The 20,042-nt window shown below is 44.9% G+C and overlaps 1 protein-coding gene and 1 non-coding gene across 3 annotated transcripts; one reads left to right on the forward strand and one right to left on the reverse strand.

The window, feature by feature from the left end:
* Nucleotides 1–1,572: 1,572 nt before the first annotated feature.
* On the reverse strand, nucleotides 1,573–13,621 carry LOC105090632 (cytoplasmic 60S subunit biogenesis factor ZNF622-like). 2 transcript variants are annotated; one of them, XM_064479627.1, is made up of 6 exons: nucleotides 12,920–13,621; nucleotides 11,923–12,183; nucleotides 11,530–11,692; nucleotides 8,679–8,791; nucleotides 2,990–3,133; nucleotides 1,581–1,870 (listed from the first exon to the last, which is right to left on the reverse strand). In XM_064479627.1, exons 1-6 carry the CDS (start codon nucleotides 13,527–13,529, stop codon nucleotides 1,743–1,745), a joined length of 1,419 nt encoding a protein of 472 aa, XP_064335697.1. In that variant the 5' UTR covers nucleotides 13,530–13,621; the 3' UTR covers nucleotides 1,581–1,742. The 2 variants fall into 2 exon arrangements, with proteins under 2 accessions (XP_064335700.1, XP_064335697.1); XM_064479630.1 differs by lacking the exons at nucleotides 2,990–3,133; nucleotides 8,679–8,791 and having other exon boundaries at nucleotides 1,573–1,870.
* A 2,090-nt stretch (nucleotides 13,622–15,711) lies between these two features.
* LOC116152384 (small nucleolar RNA SNORA42/SNORA80 family) lies at nucleotides 15,712–15,844 on the forward strand. Its single transcript, XR_004136023.1, has one exon. It is a non-coding gene; the product is annotated as a small nucleolar RNA SNORA42/SNORA80 family (small nucleolar RNA).
* Nucleotides 15,845–20,042: the final 4,198 nt, after the last annotated feature.

The following is a 20,042-nucleotide window of genomic DNA, read 5'->3' on the forward strand; positions in this document are numbered from 1 at the left end:
AATCACAGACAGGGAACAAGATTCCGTTCCCTCACTTTTGATCCCATCTTGATGTCTCAACCAGAGACAGACCGATCAACTTGTGAGGGCCATCTGATCCTGGATTTGCTCCCAGGAGGAAAGATCTCACGCAAGTCCAGGTCAGCCTGGCAGCAGCGCTCACGTGGTAACTGGCACAGAAGCTTGAGCAGAATGACTTCGGTACCTGCTGTAAGTTTAGACCACTGTCTCAGAGACAATAACTGTTAGGAATGATTGATAAGAATCAAATTTAGAATTGATTTAGTAAAAAGATTTAACTGGGGAGTCATTTGGATTAATTTTTGATTTAATTTAAAAAGTGAATCAAATTTGGAGGAAGAAAAGCACCGCGTTGACAATCTCCTGTAAGTCGTGCAATTCAAAATGACCAAGTGTGGAGGGAGCGTCGGCTGCGGGGAGAGGTAAGCGCCCTGTGGGGACCCGCACCGTGGACGCCCCCCCTAGCAGTCAGAAGCAATGAACTAGGCAGATCCAGCTGAGTGAAAAAATACTCAATGAAAAATAAAACTGACAAGAGTTACAGCATAGTATTCTGTACATTCAGTGAAGTATAAATTTATAATATACCTCATGACACACAGTGTATCATTTCCCGGGGTATAGACTTAAAGACAGTCAGACACAAGAGGGTGGGTACTTGTGTGACTCGGACGCCAGAAAACAGGATGAAGGAGCAAAATCAGGAGCAGGGAGCCGTCCACTGTCGGACAGAGAGCCTGTGTACAGAGGAGACATGATTAATTCAATTTTGCATCCAAAATTTACAGAAAAAGACACGTCTCTAGCAAACGAGGGCTGGTGAACACAGGGTAAGGACAGGCACCATCTCCCGGCATCCTCAAACACTCCTCAGAAAGACCACTGAGCTGCCCAGAGCATCCCCTCCTCAGTGGGGCACCTGCCCCCCGAGGGAGGCCCGGAGGCACCGACTTCATGCCGGGGGCTGAGTGAGTGACGGGTCCTTGGCCGATTTCTTACTGACCTGGGAGGTAAAAAACACCGCATTCTATAGATTATAAAAACCAAGCCACGTTTCCCCAGGCAGAAAGCTAGCCCAGTGGGTTAGACCCTCACGTTTGCCTTCATTCCCAGTGCACCCCGGCCTCCCCTAAACCACGTAAATGGAGAGTCTCTTCACAGACTGAACCGTGACACCATCCGCACATTTTACACGTTTTCTTCCTGCCCCGAGGGCAGCACTGGGAACTGACCGTGAGCGCACAGCACCGTCACCTCCGTGCGCCCACACTGAGGAACGAAGGCCCTTCGCAGCAGGGCCCGGACGCGCTCTTTCGCGTTGCCTGCATTTACTGACAGTGCCCAGAGACGGTCATCACCTCGGGGGCCACGATGCACCCCAGTGAGGGACATCCCACTTGGCTCCTCCAGAAGCTTCGAGTCCTCCATCCTGTCCTGACAGCCCGAAATCAGCTCCAGCCGAGACAACGCAGCAGCTCTCGGGAGCAGGGCAGGCCCGTCCCAGCACACACAGCACTCATTCTGTCAGAACAGGACCTTTCTGCCCTGTTCAAAAATGACACGGGAGCGCCCAGGGGATTCTGCCCTTTATTACGGGGACGAGCAGATGAAGTACAGGGAGAACAGCAGCAAAGGGGCCCACCGTCTAACCCAGCTTCCGGGGTCCTCGGGCGGGGAGGCCGCGTGCGCAGGAGGCAGACGAGGACTCGAGCCCCGGCGACTCAGAACAGCACCTGCGGCCTGAAGTGCTTCTGCCTGATGGCGTTGTTCTGCATCCCCGTCTTCAGCATCCACTTTGCCTTCATCCTCTGGACGTACTGCATGTCCCGCTGGCGCATGAGCGCTGCTCCTGGAGGTGGAAGGGAGGTAAGAAATGGGGCCAAGGTTTGTGACTTGTGGTCACAGAAAACCCAATTCTGCAGAGAATCAGAGCTAGTCTGCAGTAACTGGGTTCCTAGAGTTACAGAAGAGATATTATCTGGGGTCCCTATCCAGTGGGCCTTGGGGGGCTATGTGCACCTCAGAACTGCACCCCTGAGCTCTCTGTATACACTTCTCTGGGATGAGCCTCTTTAGTTGTCATCATATCAAAAAGTCTGTAAGAGCAAGATGAAGTCAGCGGGCTCACAGCTCACAGGGAGCCCTAGTGAAACCACGTGTATACAGACACAGCGGCAGCGACAGTGATTTCAGTGTCAGAGCTTCCCGGCCGTCAGCAGGCAGCTCCCCGCTCTCCCGCCACTGTCTTCAGTGGACTGACGTTCTCCTTGAAGATCAAGGAGAACCAGCTTCACTCAGCAGACACATCAGAATAGATTTAAATAATTTCATACTGATGATGCTTCAAAGTTTAACAATTTCAGTGGCCTGCTCTACTCCTCTGACTCTAAGTTTTCCGTGGGAAAATTACAAAAGGACTGACGGCTTCAATCATGTGCATGTGCGGTGTCATTTGCGCTTTAGGACAGTCGGCCTGCACAGCCCTGCAAGGTAGGTCCCACTAGCATCACTACTCAGGAGGAAGCAGAGGAAACAAGAGACTTTGATTATTTACATCACTCGAACTCGTATAAGAACCTACAAGATATCAGGTAAGTCATGTTTGACTCCACAACCCAAACTATTGCCACAAAGATACTATTTAATTCCTCTGTATAACCTCCAGGAGAACTTCAACCTTTTCTGATTATTAGACAATTATGTTCATAACAGTGACCTCCTGAAAGTCAGTGGTGCACACGCAGGTTTTAGAAAGTTGCTGTGCCATGAATAAGAAGTTGTTTCCGTCATGGAGCTGGGGGCTTATTGCCATAAACGCCTCAAGTGGTCACAGACGCCCCCAGAGCCAAGGTAAGCGTCCCCTGGGGAGGATCCTTAGGGACAAGGTCAGTAACCACCCTTTCACCCAGGCCCGCTGAGGAACTGCAAGTCCCCGGGCTGCTCCGTGGCTGTCCCCGCGACGCCGCACCTGTGCTCCCGGTCCAGCCCAAGGTTCTGTACTGCTGCAGGACCCGGCCCACCGCCTTCTGGTTCTTAGCAACGGCCACGGCTCTGGACAAGCCAAACCGCTGTTTGTAGTATCTCATCAGGGAGCGATGACCCACTCTGGCACCTGTTTTTCAAAACAGCAACGTTGAAGCACCGAGCTGGCACTCTCTCAAGGCAGAGCTATGAAGCTAGGGCTTTCCCAGTCAGACTTTTCACATTTATCCAGCTGGAAAGTGCATGTGTCGGAAGAAACAGTGCTCTACCCACTGAGGAAAGATGAGGCCGCATGTTAAACAATGAAAGAAAAAAAACCAAAGAGCAGAGAGATTTAAGAAAAGGGACCACAGCAAGTCACTGTCAAGTGAAAAACTCAGCATCTGTACTGATTTATTTTATAAAAGAGCCTCCCCAGAAGTGCACAAGCCGCCCCTACTAACACCTGCAACCGGGCCCTAGGGGTAAGGAATCTCAACACCTTAATAGAAAAAAGATTAAGCACAGAGAACGGCCCTGATGTTTAGGTCTACCAGCCACAGTCTGGGTCCAGAAGGGGAACCAATCCACTTTTCCTTGGCTTACAGTCTCCAGTGCAGTGGTTCTCAAACAGGGGCGATCTTATCCCCAGGGGACATGTGGCAATGACTGGAGGGAGGCTCCCGGCACCGAGTGGGCAGAGGCCAGGGACGTGGCTAAAATCATACCACGCACAGGACAGCCTCCACAGCAAAGGGTTATCTGCCCGAAATGTCCACAGTGCTGAGGCCGAGAACCCCTGCCCTACTGCTCCTAAATGAGGGAAGGCACCTAAGGAACCATATCTGGGAAAGATGGCTAAGCTTGATTCTCTCTACAGCTTTTACTTATTGACAAGGATCTGCTACAACCTTGCTGGTCATTCATGCTTTCAGAAGTGAGTTCTCTGGACTAACTGCTCTTTTACAGAAAACTGTGCTGACCCGTGGATCTTAGCCTCACAGCAGATGAAAGTGAAGGATGCAGGCTTCAGTGATGACTAACTCCAGGCTCCAGCAGAGGAGTGGCTCTCAAAAAGTGGTCCAGGGCCACTGGCATTAGCATCACCTGAGAGCTTACTAAACACAGGCTATGCTTTCCCAAGAATGTGTATTAGGACATAAGCAATCAAACACACGCCCAGACAGACAGAAACACGTAGAAACTTACAACAGAACATACACCAGGTACGGAACAGTTACTGCCACTGAAAATGAAGAAAGGAAATATGGCCAGGTAGAACCACGTGTACAGCTTCTATGGAAGTTGCACGCTTACATATATAGAATCATTTCTTTCATAGTCTTTTTGGTAGAAAGGCCATGACTAGCATACTGTAAGTATTGTAGATAGCTATACTTGCTTTTAGAATCTAGATTTTTTTTTTTATTGAAGTAGGATCTAGATTTTTAAGTTACGCGACAAAATGCTGTCAGGTTATCTCGTTTTAAGTCCCTATTCCTGGCAAGCCACCTGAGACACAGTCTGCTTGCTACACAGATACGCAAAAGTAGTTCCTTTTAGTTGATTCTTTTGTGGTCAGACGCAAGACTTGACAAAAAGAAATTTTCAATTCAAAGATGATTGGCCTTTGGATACTGATATGGATGAAAAGATGTTTTCCAGGACCACACTGCCCTGACACCATAAGGGTCAACAAAGCTCCTAGATTACAAGAGGTAAGTGAGATTCCACTGGTGGGTGAGGACTCACGTGTAAATGGCGGCTCCAGCAGCAAAGCCCAGAACTCCTGACTATGACTTCCTATTTCTAATGTAGGTCAGGATGCTCCAGGTTTACACTGATTGCCTCAGAATCATTCAGTGATATTGCTGGTCATTAGTCCTTAAATTGATTTATTTACATTCATAAGCAGCATTTAGAAATACACATTATTGAAAGTTGGCTTTTAAAATATGCCTGAAAAGGTTTCATTAGTCAACACTACGGTTTCTGACACCTGGGAGGAGAAATGTACACATTCAGTGTTTACAGCTACTCCTGTCCTGTGGCAACGACAGTGAGCCCCCGACATTAAGCACCAAGTAGAACGTGCTAAGAACAGCTCACCTTGAAGCCCCTCATCAAGAAAAACTCGTTCCAGAGCACAGTGTGCCTGTCAATGGATGACAGCTGGGTTATGTCTGAGCTGTGATGAAGCCATAACCTGTCCATCTGTCTTTCACTACAGTAATAACTGCTTATAAGACTGTCCACTTCTACTTAACAAATAGCCTGACACTCGATGACATTAGACAGTGAGAAAGAAAACATCTCTAAATGTAATTCTCCTAAGAAGATTAATTATATATCTCTCACAGATCCAGCAACAGATTCTTCTGGCCGGTTAGCAACTAACTGGATGTATCTTCACACCAATTTGCTCTGCAGAACTGAAGAGCAAAGGGAAGAACCCAGCTGGACCAGAGTCTTTGAAAGGAATGCTCACGGCGCCCTCTACCGGATGCTCTGTGTCACTGCCTCTGGGATCACATATGGGACCTGAAGTTACTAGATTTAAGCAATCACAAATACCAGTTGCTTTTGAAAACCAGTTGAATGCCTACTCTACTAAATGTCATTGATTAAATATCACTAAACTCTCCACATTAGAATCCTTCTCAAATTAGCTTCATGTTAACATCCACGCTAACCCACATAATTGAGCATAATCCAAGACGTTTCTGAATGGTGAATTTGTTCAGACACACCCAGGTGACTGAATACAGTGCTGTAATATCACTATATGTGTTTATATAGAGAGCTCCCATTTTCTTGGTTCGTTACAAAACCCTCAAACCAGTATCGAGACACAGGAGCAAACCAATGGACGATAAACCGTCATGTCTCAGAATCAAGACTGAGTTAAGGATGCCTGGTTTTTAAAAGCAGATGGTAAAAGTGTATGTAACTGTTGTGAAGAAATTTCACAACATTGGTAGTTTCAAGCTATGCTTTTTTTGCTGTTTAAACGAATTCTATTATAAGGTCTCAGTAGTCGGTCATCTGTGAAGACGCAGGAAGGCAGTGAACGATTGATATATTTGCAGGTATCCTTCTTGGCTCTTAATCTTCTCCAGGTCACAGATGCTTTTCAGAAACTCTGGCCTTTCCCCAGAAAAAAAAAAATGCACTCACCCACACAGTCAGATGAATCCGTGTGGCCACACTGGTGACTTTACGGCACTATGGCCTTTCCCCCAGGAGAATATGCACACACTCAGAAAAAAATGTGCGCAGCATAGTTCTGAAGCCTGGGGTAAGGCAGTGTCAGGCTGTTGGTTACATCTTGCCAGAGTCTGTCTGTCTAAAAGTACAATATTCCCCAGTATTCTCACTACTTCCATGTCTCCCCCAAGCGCTGTCCTGAGGTCATCACCCACTAGCACGCCTTGGGACGTGGACCTGCGGCTGTGAGCAAGGCAATTCACTGGGCTTCCAGGTTAATGCCACGCCACTTTCTTCTTTGACTGTATGAGGAAAAGGCAGAGCGATCTTCTGCCCGGGACGGCAGGCCAATATGATTCTCAGCCCCTGAGGGCACACTGTCACTCAGGGGGGCCCCTTCTGCCCTGCCTGTCCTGTCGTGTGGCAGCCCTGGGGAATCAACCTTGCTTTCCTTTGAAAAGTCGCCTCCAACCTTTCAGTCGCTCAGTTAACAGACATTTATGTGGCTCCTGTGTGTCTGAGACGCTGTGCTGAGATGAAAGAAGCCAGCTTTGTCCTCACAGTAACGGGGGAGACAGGCAAGCCAGCCGACAGCTTCAAAGAAGTGACAGCCAGGTCACGACAGATGTGCAAGTGTCGCAGGAGCAGAGGAGACCACAAAGGCTGCCAGATGGGTAAGCCCGCCGTGAGCTTCAGAGGAGGAGGAGGGCAGAGGCAGCACACAAGCCAAGGCCCAGGGGAGGGAAACTGCACATGGGTGGCTGAGGGAGGAACACCAGACACCTGGGGGACCAGCAGCGGCAGAAGCGCTCCCCCTGGGAATCTCAGAAGGAAAAGAAAATAGACTGGTGTTTGTTTTCAGAAAGGCTGCTCTCGTGGTCAAGCGGAAACCAGACTGGAGATGGCCAGATGGGAGGCTTTCGTGGTGACACAGACAAATGGATAAGGGGAAAAAAAAAAGAAAAAAAATATTCAGAAGCCATTTAGGAATTCCAATTAGTCACCATCTGGCTGTGGGGGAGGGAGAGAGGGTCCTGAGAAGACACTCAGCTTGGGGCCTTGGCAAACCTAGAAAACTCAATCACTCTGGGAAAATGTGTGTTTTCTGGAGAGCTAACGGCCTTGAAGTTTCAGAAATTTTAAGTCTAGATGAAAATTTCTCTCCAATAGACTGTATTTCATAAATAGGACATGCTCATTGTTGAGCAGATTTTTGTAATCAAACATGCAAAAGTGGCTGCGAAATGCAGCCCATGGTCATAGTGATCTTGCTGCCTGCCAGAGCTGCTTTACAGGGCAGGGTCCATCTCCTTCACTTTCTCAAGGTCTCCTGCGATCTTATTCTATAGTGAAGCTGATGAAACCCGGGACTAAACAGTCTTAAAAGAAATTATCAAACTTCTTTCTGAGGTTCTGCATTGCTAAATTTCACCAGACGAAAACATGACTAAGTCCTCTGTGATATATTTAAGCTTGTTTAGCTACTGTGTATCATACAGGCTACAATATTCTGCTGCACTATACAGGGCCGTCTGTACCTAAGCTGGTATTCCATGTGGACAGCAGCACCTCAGGGTGACTTCTTCACGGCAGACGTCTCCACTGGCAGCATGGCTGCTCCTGCCCCCACCATTACTGCAAATCTCCCAGGCTTTGAAAGGAAGTGGGAAAAGGGCTTCACTGAGGAGGTCCATGACCTTGGGTAAATTACTCATCCTGTGTAAGCTTTAGCTGGTTCATATGTCAAATAAGGATAACAGAATTTAACTCAATGGCTTGTTTTAAACATAAAATAATACATCTACCTGAACACACTAATTGCTCAGTAAATACCAGGAATGATTAATATCTTATTGTCTTATCATCCAATTCCTTTTCCTTTCCAAATGTGTCTTCCATAGCTGCTCCTATTCCAATCAGCTAAGCATAACACAGCAAACAGTAGTGCTTGCTTCTCAAAGTCATGGCCTTCCTCCTTCTTTTCATACCTGGGATAAAATCCCACCATTATGAATCCTGTTCCCCAAAGGAGAAGGCAGATTCAAACTCCAGCCTCCCTCTATACCCAGAACACAGACAGGAAACCTGGGTGCTGTCAATCAGATACACCCAGGCCAGACTACCACGTGCAAGTCTGAGCAACACATCAAAACAGGAGTTGGTTCAAAGGATAAGAGGAAGGTCTAGTTTAACAAGAAAAACCTGGATAGGGCCAAGAAAACTTGATAAGGAACAGAAAAGAAAAGTTTTATGCATTGAAAAGAAAAGAAATGACCGATCAAAGCATTGAGAGAGAACGGAAGTGAGAAGAATATGGATCCAATGTAAACAAAACAGGCTACACACAGCTAGTGGTGACCTTCAGGGTCGGCCTCATCCGGGAGACACCAGCACACACTGCGAGTCGTAGGTTCTCTCCCCAGTGTGGAAGGGAAGTGATGGGAACACGCCTCTCCAATCTCAGTGGTATTTAAGATAAACGCACTTACCGGAAGGGAGACTCAGCTCCATGGTTTCAGCATCATATTCCAAGGTCTTTCCTGAGGGCAAGTCCTCAGTCTCATCAGGGTCCTCCCCCTCCTTGTGATCTGGGTAGCTACTTCTGGAGCAGTGGAATGGCATTAATACACAGAACAAGATCTCAAATTTAACTAAAATTTGGCAAACCTACTAGATTGCCAAAGGGGTTGAGGTGAGGGGGGTTAACAGTTTTGCAGGGACTGCAATTGAAAACTTTTGGTGAGAAAATGACTTCTTAGCATTTACTCTGTAGTAAAATATGAAAGTTACCTATGAACGCAAAATGGATCACCGACTTAAATGTAAAATGCATAACTATAAAAACTCCTAGAAGATAACATAGGGCAAATTCTAGATGACTTAGGGTTTGGTGATGACTTTTTAGGTAACGCACCAAAAGCACAGTTCATGAAAGAAAGAATGGATAAGCTGAACTTCACTTAAATTAAAAACTTCTGCCTTGTGAAAACCAATGCCAAGAGAACTAAACTATAAGATGCAGACTTGGAGAAAATATTTGCAGAAGACACATCTGATAAAGGAGTATTATTCAAAATACAAAACTCTTAAAACTCAACAGTAAGAAAATAAACAATTCGATTAAAAACCTTAACAGACCCCTCACTAAGATATACAGATGGCAAACAAGCCTGTAAAGAGGTGTTCCACAGCATGTGTCACCAGAAAGACGCAAATTAAAGCAGTGAGATATGACTACACATGTATCAGAATGGCCAAAGTCCAGAACACGGACAACACCAAATGCTGGTGAGGACGTGGAGCCACAGGGACTCTCATTCAGTGACAGCGGGAATGCAAAAGGGTAAAGCCACTTGGAACAGTTTGGCAGTTTCTTGCAAAACTAAAGACAATCTCACCGTATAGACCCAGCAATCACGCTGCTTGATGTTTACCCTAAGGAGTCAAGAACTTCTGTCATGGATGTTCACAGAGGATTTACCCAAATTCCTAAAACTTGGAAGCAACCAAGATGTCCTTCAACAGATGAACTGATAAATAAATAAACTATGGTGCATCCAAACAAGGAAATATTTTTGGATTATTTCAAAAAGAAATGAGCTAGCAGGCCATGAAAACACACGGAGGAAACTTAAAAGCATATTGCTAAGTGAAGAAGCCAGGCTGAAGAAGCATCTACTGTATGACTCTAATCATACAACTTTCTGGAAACGGCAAAGATACGGAGGCATGAGATAGCACTGTCTGCCAGGGGTGGAGGAGCGTGATGATCCGGCAAAACACAGAGGACTTTCAGGTCTCTGAAACTACTCTGTGTGATATTCCAAAGGCAGATACATGTCATTATATGTGCATTTGTCCAGACTCATAGAACGGACCACACCGACAGTGAACTCTGAACTACGGACTTGGAGAGTTAATTGATGGGTCAATGCAGGTTCACCTATTGTGACAAATGTCACGCTGGTGCAGGATGTTGCTAATGAGGGAGGCTGTACATGTGTGGGTGAGGGGGAACTATGGGAAATCCCTGTACCTTCTGCTCAGTTTTGCTGTGAACCTAACATTGTTCTGAAAACCGGTGAGCAAATGAGCCACCACAGAATTCTTTCCCCTAAGGATTTACTCTCTCTATGAGGGTCGGCAAACAGAGAGGAAGAGGAGAACGTAGAGGTGGAGATGCGGCTCTTGGAAGTTTAACCACTGGAACAACAAGTTCTAGAACAGCGACGTCCTGTAGAGCTTTCTGACACCACAAATTTCCAGTCTGTGTGCCCAATATGATACCACTCACATGTGCTTGTAGAAGGGCTACCTACAGGGCTGGAAATGAAGGTAGTGTGACTAAAGAGGTAAATTTTTACATTTTTAATTTAGCTAATTAACCAAAAGAGCAACATGAACTATATCTAGGAATTACCATATTGAACACTGTAGTTCTAGAAGAATCTCTGCATTTCTAGAACTGTTCACAAAGTCACATAGAAAAGAACTGGAGAAATGCACACTGAAGTGTGAACAGTGATGCAGATAAGCCAACAGGAACAGATAAAAGCCTTGGACAGATACTTCACAAGAGACGTCCAAGTAGCCAGTTAATATATAAAAAGGTTCTCAACTACACTAGTGCACATCAGGGAAATGCAAATTAAAACCACAATGGATATACACTACACAGCCACCAAAGAGACTACAATGAAAAACTCTCCCTCACTACAAGTGAGAAATGAGAAATCTGGAGGAAAAGGCAAAAGGACAATTTATAAGACTAGAACTTTTCTGAACACCCGTATCAGGTGGGCTCTGCACACCTGGCATGGTCATTACACACACCGGCTTGCACAGCACCCCTGTGCTAGGTCATAGGCATCTGGACACTAGGAACCAGATGTTCCGCAGTGCCTAGCACGAATGTGTGGCATGATGTGGGACTTAGAAAGCCGCCACCCATCCAGACTCCCTTAGGAGACAGCTTGTGATTCAAGGACTCTCAGGGAAACCAAAATGTGAAACCTCATTTCCAGGCCTCTGTTCATGAGGTCACTGGCAAAGCTGAACTTCTGACCATTGAAACCACAAAAGTAAGTTTTCAAACCAGACAAACTTCAGTTTGGCCCTGACATCTTCTCTTTATCAGGTATGTGTGTTTAACTCTGTGACACTCAGTTTCGCATCTACAACATGGCAGGAAATAACCCCCTCCTATGCAAGTGTTCTCAGAGGTACTAAGAATCCTGCACTGGACAGAGCCAGACAAAGGTCAGGCCTGGGCGTATCTACACCACTTCAGAGCGAACGTGATGAACTCACCGCCCCCCACGTTACAAATCACAGACTTACCTAAAATCATAGAAGTCTGCAAATTCCAAAAGAGCGTCTCCATCTGTGAAGAGCTTACAGTGACTCCTGTCATTCATGTGAGCCTGCACAGCTTCCGTGGAGTAGAAGGATTTCCCTTTCTCGTTGCACCACAAGCAAATCTTCCCGACACCAACTTTCTCTCCTGGAAAAGTAAGTTGAGGAGAAAAAGATGAAAGCAGCTTTTTGCAGCCAGCTTACATCTCACCATGTATCTCCACAGTTCAAAAAATATGCATCAAGTTTTGGATTCTCACAAAATGAGCAGATCATTCAATCCAAGATGGATGAGAAACACAAAACTCACGTTCTCTTAAGATCTGCCTCCCCAATACTGTGCTCATTCATTTAAAAAAGAAAAACTATTACACTTACCCAAATATTTAATCAGTCCCTTAAGATCTGAAAGATATTCTATGTCAGGAATAAAGAAGCTGTGGACTTTGGTCATATGAGCCACATTCTTCATGAGGGAGCTTGAATGATGGGGACAAAATAAGCAGTCCGTCACGGGGATGGCGCCAACTGGGGCGCTCACTCCAGCCTCTTCCTCCTCTGCATCCTGCTCCTCCTCCTCGTCCATGGCTTCAGCATCCTCACACTCCACTTCCTCATCAGAATCAAGATCTTCCCAGTCTTCCAGCCAGAGATTTGAAAAACAGAGTTAGTTGAAGATCCCAGACTTAGTTATTAATTTACCACAGACCAGTCTGCACAGCTAAGAAATACCTCAGTCTTTCTCCAGTGCAGTTTAAACCCCTTGAAGGAGACGTGTGCTGCTTTCCTGTGCATATGTGAACACATGCAATCAGGGTTTTATGGGATGTGGGATGCAGTACAGGAAGAAAGGAAGAAACATAGCTCAGAAAATCAAGGTGGCTAGGTTGTCGGCTCCAGGCTCACATTTCAGGTTAACTAGCTGATTCTGAGCCTTTCAGTTCATTGTTTTTTCAGTTAAAGTCAGCGCAAAGCATTCATAACTAGAAATCCAATAGAAATAGAGCTTTTACAGCTGATGGTGTATGGGTAACCTGTCCTCCAATGCATACGTTAAAAGCCTCCTCCTTCAAATCAGAAAAGGCATCCATTCATTCTATAAATTACTTATTAAGCACCTATTGCCACCACTCCCCCAACCCAGTACCGTCCCCTGCCCCCCACCCACAGCCAAGGCAAAGTTTCAGTTTCTGAATCTACACCAGTTAAGTAAACAAACAAAATTCCCTGTGGGGATCCTGGACACACCCTGGCTACACCAGTCACTTCAGAAAGCATCGAAACCACCCTCACTCATCACCTTCCCTTAGCTGACACCTTCCCCCTCCAACCGGATGAAAAATCTAGAAAACCCGCCCCCCAGACAACCCCTCACCATCTCCATCCAGGTCCTCTTCACTCTCCTCCTCCCTCTGCTGCTTCGCCAGCTTCTTCGCCTGCTGTTCAAACCACTGCAGCCGGGGAGGTTTCTCGGCAGGGGCTCGCTGCTGAGTCCCACGTCCTCCAGCAGCCACGGCCACGAGACTCGGGGACTCCGCCTCGGGCACAAGGGGCGCCTTCTTGGGTGACATGGACGTCTGGGCCTTGATGGCCTGCTGGATGGCCGCGTTCACCGCATCCTTGTCCACACTGTCCACGCCCAGCCCTTTCTCCAAGTTCTTTTCATTCTTTATCTCCACTTTCTGACTCGCCGCCTTCTTCTCCAGCTCCACATGCCGCCGGGACTTGAGATGGTTTTCGTAGGCCTTGAAGGAGGCAAACTTCTTACTGCAGACGATGCAGTAGGTGGCCGCTCCCTTGCTCTCCGGCTCCGCCAGGGCCCGCTGCGCCCGCACCCGCTCCTGGAAGCCCTCGGCGCTGACCGGGGCCATGCCGGCCACTTTGCGCCTCAGGTTGTAGCGGTGCCAGTCCGTCTTGTAGTGGGCCCGCTGCGCCTCCGTGCCGTACAGCGCCACGCGGCAGGTGTTGCAGGTGTAGGTCGCCATCGCCAGGTGGGAACTAAAAGGCAACAAAGGCAGAAAGAAGTCTTGGGACCAACAACCCGACCCCACAACGCACTCACACTATAACTGGCCTCAGCGCCCTCGAAGACTGCGTACTGAGGCCCGGACGCTATGGAATTTATATAGGGCTGGTCAGGAAGTCCCGCCTCCTGACCTGTAGCCACGCCCCTACCACAGAGAGGCCCAGGAAAGCATGGGACTCCTGGCCCCGCCTAGGTGGGTGTTGATTGGATGGCCTGTGTGGATGGTGAGTGGAGCTGTACGAGGTGGATGTTGATTGGCTGGGGCCCAGGTGGGAGCTGATTGAGTCAACCAAGATGGGTGCGATCCTGAAGTGGGCGTTGAGTGGCACCTGTGGGAGGTGATTAGGCTGTGAGGGCAGAGCCCTCATTATAGTATTAGTGCCCTTGTTAAAGAGACCCGGGAAAGGATACAGTAAGAAGTCTGGGACCACGGAGATGGTCCTCACCAGACTGTGAAAAAAAAGAAAAATGAAATAAAAACTAATAACATTTGTATTTCGACTATAGGATGTGAAGTGATATATACTCATGTAACAATGTTATTCAGTAAGTAAAATATGGATTATACAGTTGAGTATCAATGAATTATTAAATAAAGACCATATTGTGTATGTGTATAGTTAATGTGCAGCTTTAAGAACAATAATACGTCGATTCTCTTCTATCCATCCTGTAAATTAAGAAATAGAACATGACCAATACCCAAGAAGCTCCCAGTTGCCTTTTCAAGTCACATTCCCTACATATCCCCATCTGAGTTAACCCTCACTTGAATCTTTTTTTTTATCATTTCCTTGATTAACTGTTAGCTTAGTGTGATTTTGAGCTTTATATACCTGAAATATTGTATATAGTCTTCTGTGATTTCTTTCCTCTCAATATTATAATCCTGAGGTTCACATAGAAACATGGAGTTTTTCATTCATTCATACCCACTGCTGTTCCATTGCTTGAACACAACTCGTTTTATTTTTTTATTATCCTAATGAAAATATATTTCAGAATTACTTAAAAATAAGAAATATTCATTCGTTTGAATCATTGAAATAATAATAGAATCATTCAAAGTTTTCATTAATTTTTGTTAAAATTATATTTGCCAAAGAGTTTAATCAAATTCTAAAATACTGCTCACTATGCATAGAGAACAGAAATTTAAATCTGCATTTCTGTTGTCTTATGGTCCCATTATACTGAGTAGTAGCCTAGCCTATTGTTGCCAATTTGTAACAAGTCTATGTTGTTCTAGAAAGGAAACCACAGTTTAATAACCATTTCAGCTTTTACTCTCTGGTACAAAATCTTTTCCCATTAAGCTGACGTATTGGCAAGACTTTGTTATAGACAGTGGCCTCCTGTATAAATACATGATAAATACTAGATAAAAGCCATGCACTTAGTGTTTCCTTTAATAGGTCTGGAATCATTTGTAGGATATGCAAATCCAGTGCTAGATTTGGTGACTGATATAAACAGTCTTGCTCAGTGATTCAAGAGTGGATAGAGTTAATGAATACATAAATTATACCTAAATGTTCCTGAGAGTTCATTTCTCACGACAGTCAGGAAATCATTTGGCCAGTGCCTGACCAATGGGCTGGCATCCGCCTGGACACCTGGCTGCTCAGCGACTCTCCGGCAGAGAACCAGCTAAGGCTGAGAGAACAAAGAGGCAGGACAAGAAGTTACAGATTTTGTTTTTGAATTTTTGCTTTTTTAATGCTACTGCACTCACTTAAATATAGCTTCAAATGTATATTTAAAAAAGGAAATTAAATTATTGAATTTACAAATTACCTTTGTGTTGAAAATTTAGTAAAAAGAAACAGACACAATTTCTGGGTAGTTGAGCATCTAAAAGCCAAAGTATTTTGATTTGTCTTAGGGCTACTGGAGTTGAACCCAGAGATCGGTCCCCCCCAGTATCCTTGCAATCATAGCTCAGATGACACTTCACTAACAATCTCTGTCCTCTACTAGACACGTTTGTTTAGTTAGTGTCATTTCCTTAGCTCTGTGGCAGTGCCTTCCACATGGTAGGTGCTGAAAATTATCCATGAAATGAAAGAGTTTGGGGTCCCTTAACAGAGCTTGTTTGAACTGGCATATGTATATGTGAGTTAAAATTGCAAGGGTGACATGCGTGGGTTTGGATTTATGGCAGGCCTGTTCCCCTGGGCCTCTCCTAGTGTCCCAAGCCAGAGCAACTGTGGCCCTGAACCATTGTCTGGCCTCTGCCCATAGGCTGCAGGCACTGAAGCAGGTTGCACAGTGGGGAAAAAAATACAAAAAGAAAAAGAAAGAAGGGGAAAAAAGAAGAAAGAAAAAGGAAAAAAAGAAACAAAACAAGAGAAAAAAAATCACAAGGGTAGGATTTGAACTTGATTTCATTGTAACTTTAGGAACTGCCCAGTATTTGTACATCTTCCTGGAGTGGTTGCTGCCAGTTTTTAGCACACTGTGGCTCCCATGGAGAAATGAGGGTGGGACCCAGAGTACAGCCTGGCACATGCACCACGTTCAAAACAAGTTACACCTGACCATTTTAATTTCACTATTTACAATATATTGTTGACATAGTGCTTTTCGTTCTCCAAATTTTTATTTGCATTTCCTTTTTGTTAAGTCAAAAATTAATCCAAATGAATCCCAAATTACATTTCTTTTATTAAATCCAAAATTTTAACTCAATTCTCATTAATACTTCCTCACAGCTATTGTCTTTAAGACAGTTAGTGGTCTAAACTTGACAGCGGATACCAAAGTACTCCTGTTAAAGGTTCTGCATCAGCACCACGTTAGCTCTGGCTGCTGCAGCTGCCTGACCATGGCTCGTGTGGCATCTCTCCTCCTGAGGATCAGACTGGCCCTCACAAGTTGATTGGTCTGTCTTTGATTGAGACATCAAGACTGGGGTCAAAAGTGAGAGAACATAATATCATTCCCTCTCTGTGCAAGTTACCAAATCCCCAGGCGACTCTGCTGATTGGTTGCACAGCCAATCTGCAGACTAGACACAGGCTCAGTGGAGTCTTTCTGCTTAGCAGACTGTAAAACTGTGTTTACTGAATGTAAAATGCTCTCATGCAATATCTTTTGTTTCTCCACTGTTTGGTAGCATTCCTACTTTACAGATGATGAAATAGATTTAGGGATGTTCAGTAACTTTTGAAAAGAGACAGAAGGAAGCTGGAGAATTCTGGTCTAGGCTTCTTCATGTGTAAAAGCCTTATGTCAACAATACATTGTGAAGAGTGAAATTAAAATGATCACTAACACATTCATGCAGTATTTCCAGCAGTATCCCATCCTAAGGAACACACTCAGTGGGGCTGTAAACGTTTATTTATTTCCACTAAATCTGCAGCAGCAGTGAAAAAATCTTGTTCTAAATCTAGAAATACATGGAATATAATGTTTACATTAATGTTACTTACATTATACTCACAAAAAATATTACATGCATAAACAAAAATATCACCTTTTCTCACCTAGAATGTGGACAAATTTTGCCCCCAGCCAATTTTGGTTATTTATGAATTTTTAATTGTTTAGCTTTTCCTCTGAGTTATTTCTAAACTCTGTTAAGATCCTAATGGACATTATTAATTTGGAATTCACAATAATTCATACACAGGCAGCCAGGTAAGAGCTGTGTTGCCAACTCAGTGTACAGACATTTTGCAAAAGAATTGCTGGCAGTGCTATGACATTTATAAGTTCTTTGAAGAATACATGTCATTTAATTTAGACAAATATGCAATTGGCACATTAATTATTTATGACACTAAAATTGATGGAGATTAGGAAGATTTGAGTAGCTTATTAACAGTATAAACATTTGAATGTTAGAATAATTTATGATCATTTGTATGGCAGACAGTTGTTCTGTAGATCTGTCCTTTCTTTCCTGTTCACACGGACTCCCTGGCTAACTATAGTTCCCAGCCTCTTGTGCAGTGATTTACATGACTAAATTAGAGCCAATGGATATGAGCCAAGGCACGGATGTAATCTAAGCACAGACCATTTCCTCCTTGGAGATGCCACGCCCCATGCAGGTGGGCTGGGTCAGGATATTTCCTGTGAGCTTAAACAAAGGTATTTTAGCTTAATGCTCAGGCATGGGAGGCAGGGTTCCCAGAGATCAGCCAGGAGACAAGCTGCATTTTTAGACTCTGCCTCTTTTTCTTCTCAGCAGCTAGAGGTGAGGTGTTACCACTCTCACTCATGGAAGTGAGGACGACATTTTAGAGAATGGTAGAGTGATGGCATGAAAGGAGCCAGAGTCCCTAAATGACATCACAGAGTAGAGCTGCCCTGCCACCCCGAGCTGGCTGGACTGTTACGTAAAATAAACAGAAGCCACTGTGTTGTGGCATTTCTGTTACAGTAGCCTCACTTATAACCTAATAGAGTAAAACCCCAGGGTAACGCTATGCAACCGGGCATAAGGCAAACGTGTTGGAGATGCAAGGACTCTCGGTCAACCGGCTTCTACTTACCAAGAAGCTACTGGCTGCAGATCTGCTCCTTTCTGGCATCTCTCCAGTCCCCTGCAGGCACTGCTGCTGCACCTACTCACAGCCCACGGCTGCTCCTCGTGCCCATCAAAACTGAAATAGTCTCAGGGTCCCTATTGGCTACCAACTGACAAATGAACAGCAAACTCTAGAACTTAATTCTTTACCCAAAGACACCTGAATACTTTCTGGTCTTCTTTTCCCAGTCTTCTTTTCCCATCTCTACCTGTACCTTCTGCCTCACACAAACCAGACTTGTACTCTTCCTAAATATGTCCCTTCTTCTCCTCTGTCCACAGTATCTCTTCTATCAGCTCCACCCAGCTTTTTTCACTTGCAGATGAGTCCTCAATATGCAATAGGGAAGAGCAAATCTGACTTCACGTTAGATCTGTTTCTTTTACTTTAACCTTTGTATTCCATTGCTGTTGCTACGAGTTAATCAGTGAAGGGATGTTGCCTATAGCTTAAAATATACATAATGGCCCATCTCCCTCCCATGCCTGAGCCTTAAGCTAAAATACTTTGTTTAAGCTCACAGGAAACATCCTTAGCCAGACCACGATGAATGGCTGCAGGAAGGAAGAAATTAACACATCCCCTCTGGAGTCCTGATTCTGGAACTAGGAAATATTTGCAACAACTTATCTCCTTTTTTCCTTAACCTCCTCACCATCCATTCCCCTTCTGCTCTATGAAAGAACCCAACATCCAAACATAGACAGGAGGGTTCTTTGACACACCAGTCTACCATCTTCTCGGTCTGCTGGGTTTCCAAGTAAAATTTCTATTCCTTGCCCCAACAACTCATTTCCTGATTTACTGGCCTATCATGTGGCAAATAGTACAAGTTTGCACTCGGTAACAAATGTTCCCCCTCCTTCAGAATCCATCTGAAATGACAACTCCTTAATGAAAACTTCTCATCTCCCTAATTGCTGACATAGTCTATTCTTAATACCTATTGCCTCTTTGTTTGTATTCCATTGTATTCCAGTTTACCCCATTTTTATTCTATTAGTTAATTGTGTAATTTCTTACCATCCTTAATGAGTCATGAAAGTCTCCTGAAGACAAGAGTGTCTGAATGTAGAACCAGTAGAATAATATAAAGGATAGTGTGATATTGTGATTTGTACCAATAGATATTTGGTCTTTGTCCCATTCCTGGCACAGAGCTCATAAAATCCTTGGAATGTTTTAAGTGAGGGGAATGAGAAAGGCATCTTTTGTTAGGTCCATAAGCTGACTTTTGGAAAGCCCCTTGGTAGCTTAGCTGAGAAGGTATCACAACCAGAACTCCAGGGGACAGAATCTCCTGTTTGGGACCTTCCTGACCTCACCCTATATATCTCTTCATCTGGCCTGTTCATTTACATCCTTTAATATCTTTTGTAATAAACCAGTAATCTAGTAAGTAAACTAGTTTACAAATTCTCTGAGCTGCTTTAGCAAATTAATCAAAACTGAGGAGAGGGTCATGGGAACCTCTGAAATACAGGCAGTACAACAGAAGGCTTGGGATTCACATCTGAAGTCGAATCTTCAGAGTCTTATGGGACTGAGACCTTAAACAATAGGTTCTTACACTTCTTCCTATGAAAGGCTAGTGCTGCCCCCTTCCTTGAAGGTGTTGCAGAAGCCTCTCCATCATCACCATAGGACAGAATTCTCCCAACCCAGAATCCACCACTAACTCCATCCAAGGGCACTAGACGAGTAACTAGAAAGCAGATCAGCAACGACAGCCTATGGGTCAAGTCTAACCTATAGTCTCCTTTCTGTAAATAAAGTTTTATTGAAACATAGCTATGAACATTCAGTTCCATATTGTCTGCAGCTGCTTTCATGCCCCAGTGAGAGACTTGAACTGCTGCAACACAGCCTAAAATGTTTACTACTGCCTCTTTACATGGAAAGTTTCTGAGCTAGAGTCAAGTCATAATAAA

This window comes from Camelus dromedarius, chromosome 3 (assembly GCF_036321535.1).
Source record: "Camelus dromedarius isolate mCamDro1 chromosome 3, mCamDro1.pat, whole genome shotgun sequence".
Taxonomy (NCBI): Eukaryota; Metazoa; Chordata; class Mammalia; order Artiodactyla; family Camelidae; genus Camelus; species Camelus dromedarius.

What these genes read in the sequence shown, in the direction of transcription:
- LOC105090632 (XM_064479627.1), bottom strand. Translation starts at nt 13,529, where the DNA reads ATGGCGACCTACACCTGCAACACCTGCCGCGTGGCGCTGTACGGCACG. An exon ending in GGGACTGATTAAATATTTGG is followed by an intron (nt 11,693 to 11,922) that starts GTAAGTGTAATA and finishes TTACTTTTCCAG; the next exon opens with GAGAGAAAGTTGGTGTCGGG. An exon ending in GCAGACTTCTATGATTTTAG is followed by an intron (nt 8,792 to 11,529) that starts GTAAGTCTGTGA and finishes CCACTGCTCCAG; the next exon opens with AAGTAGCTACCCAGATCACA.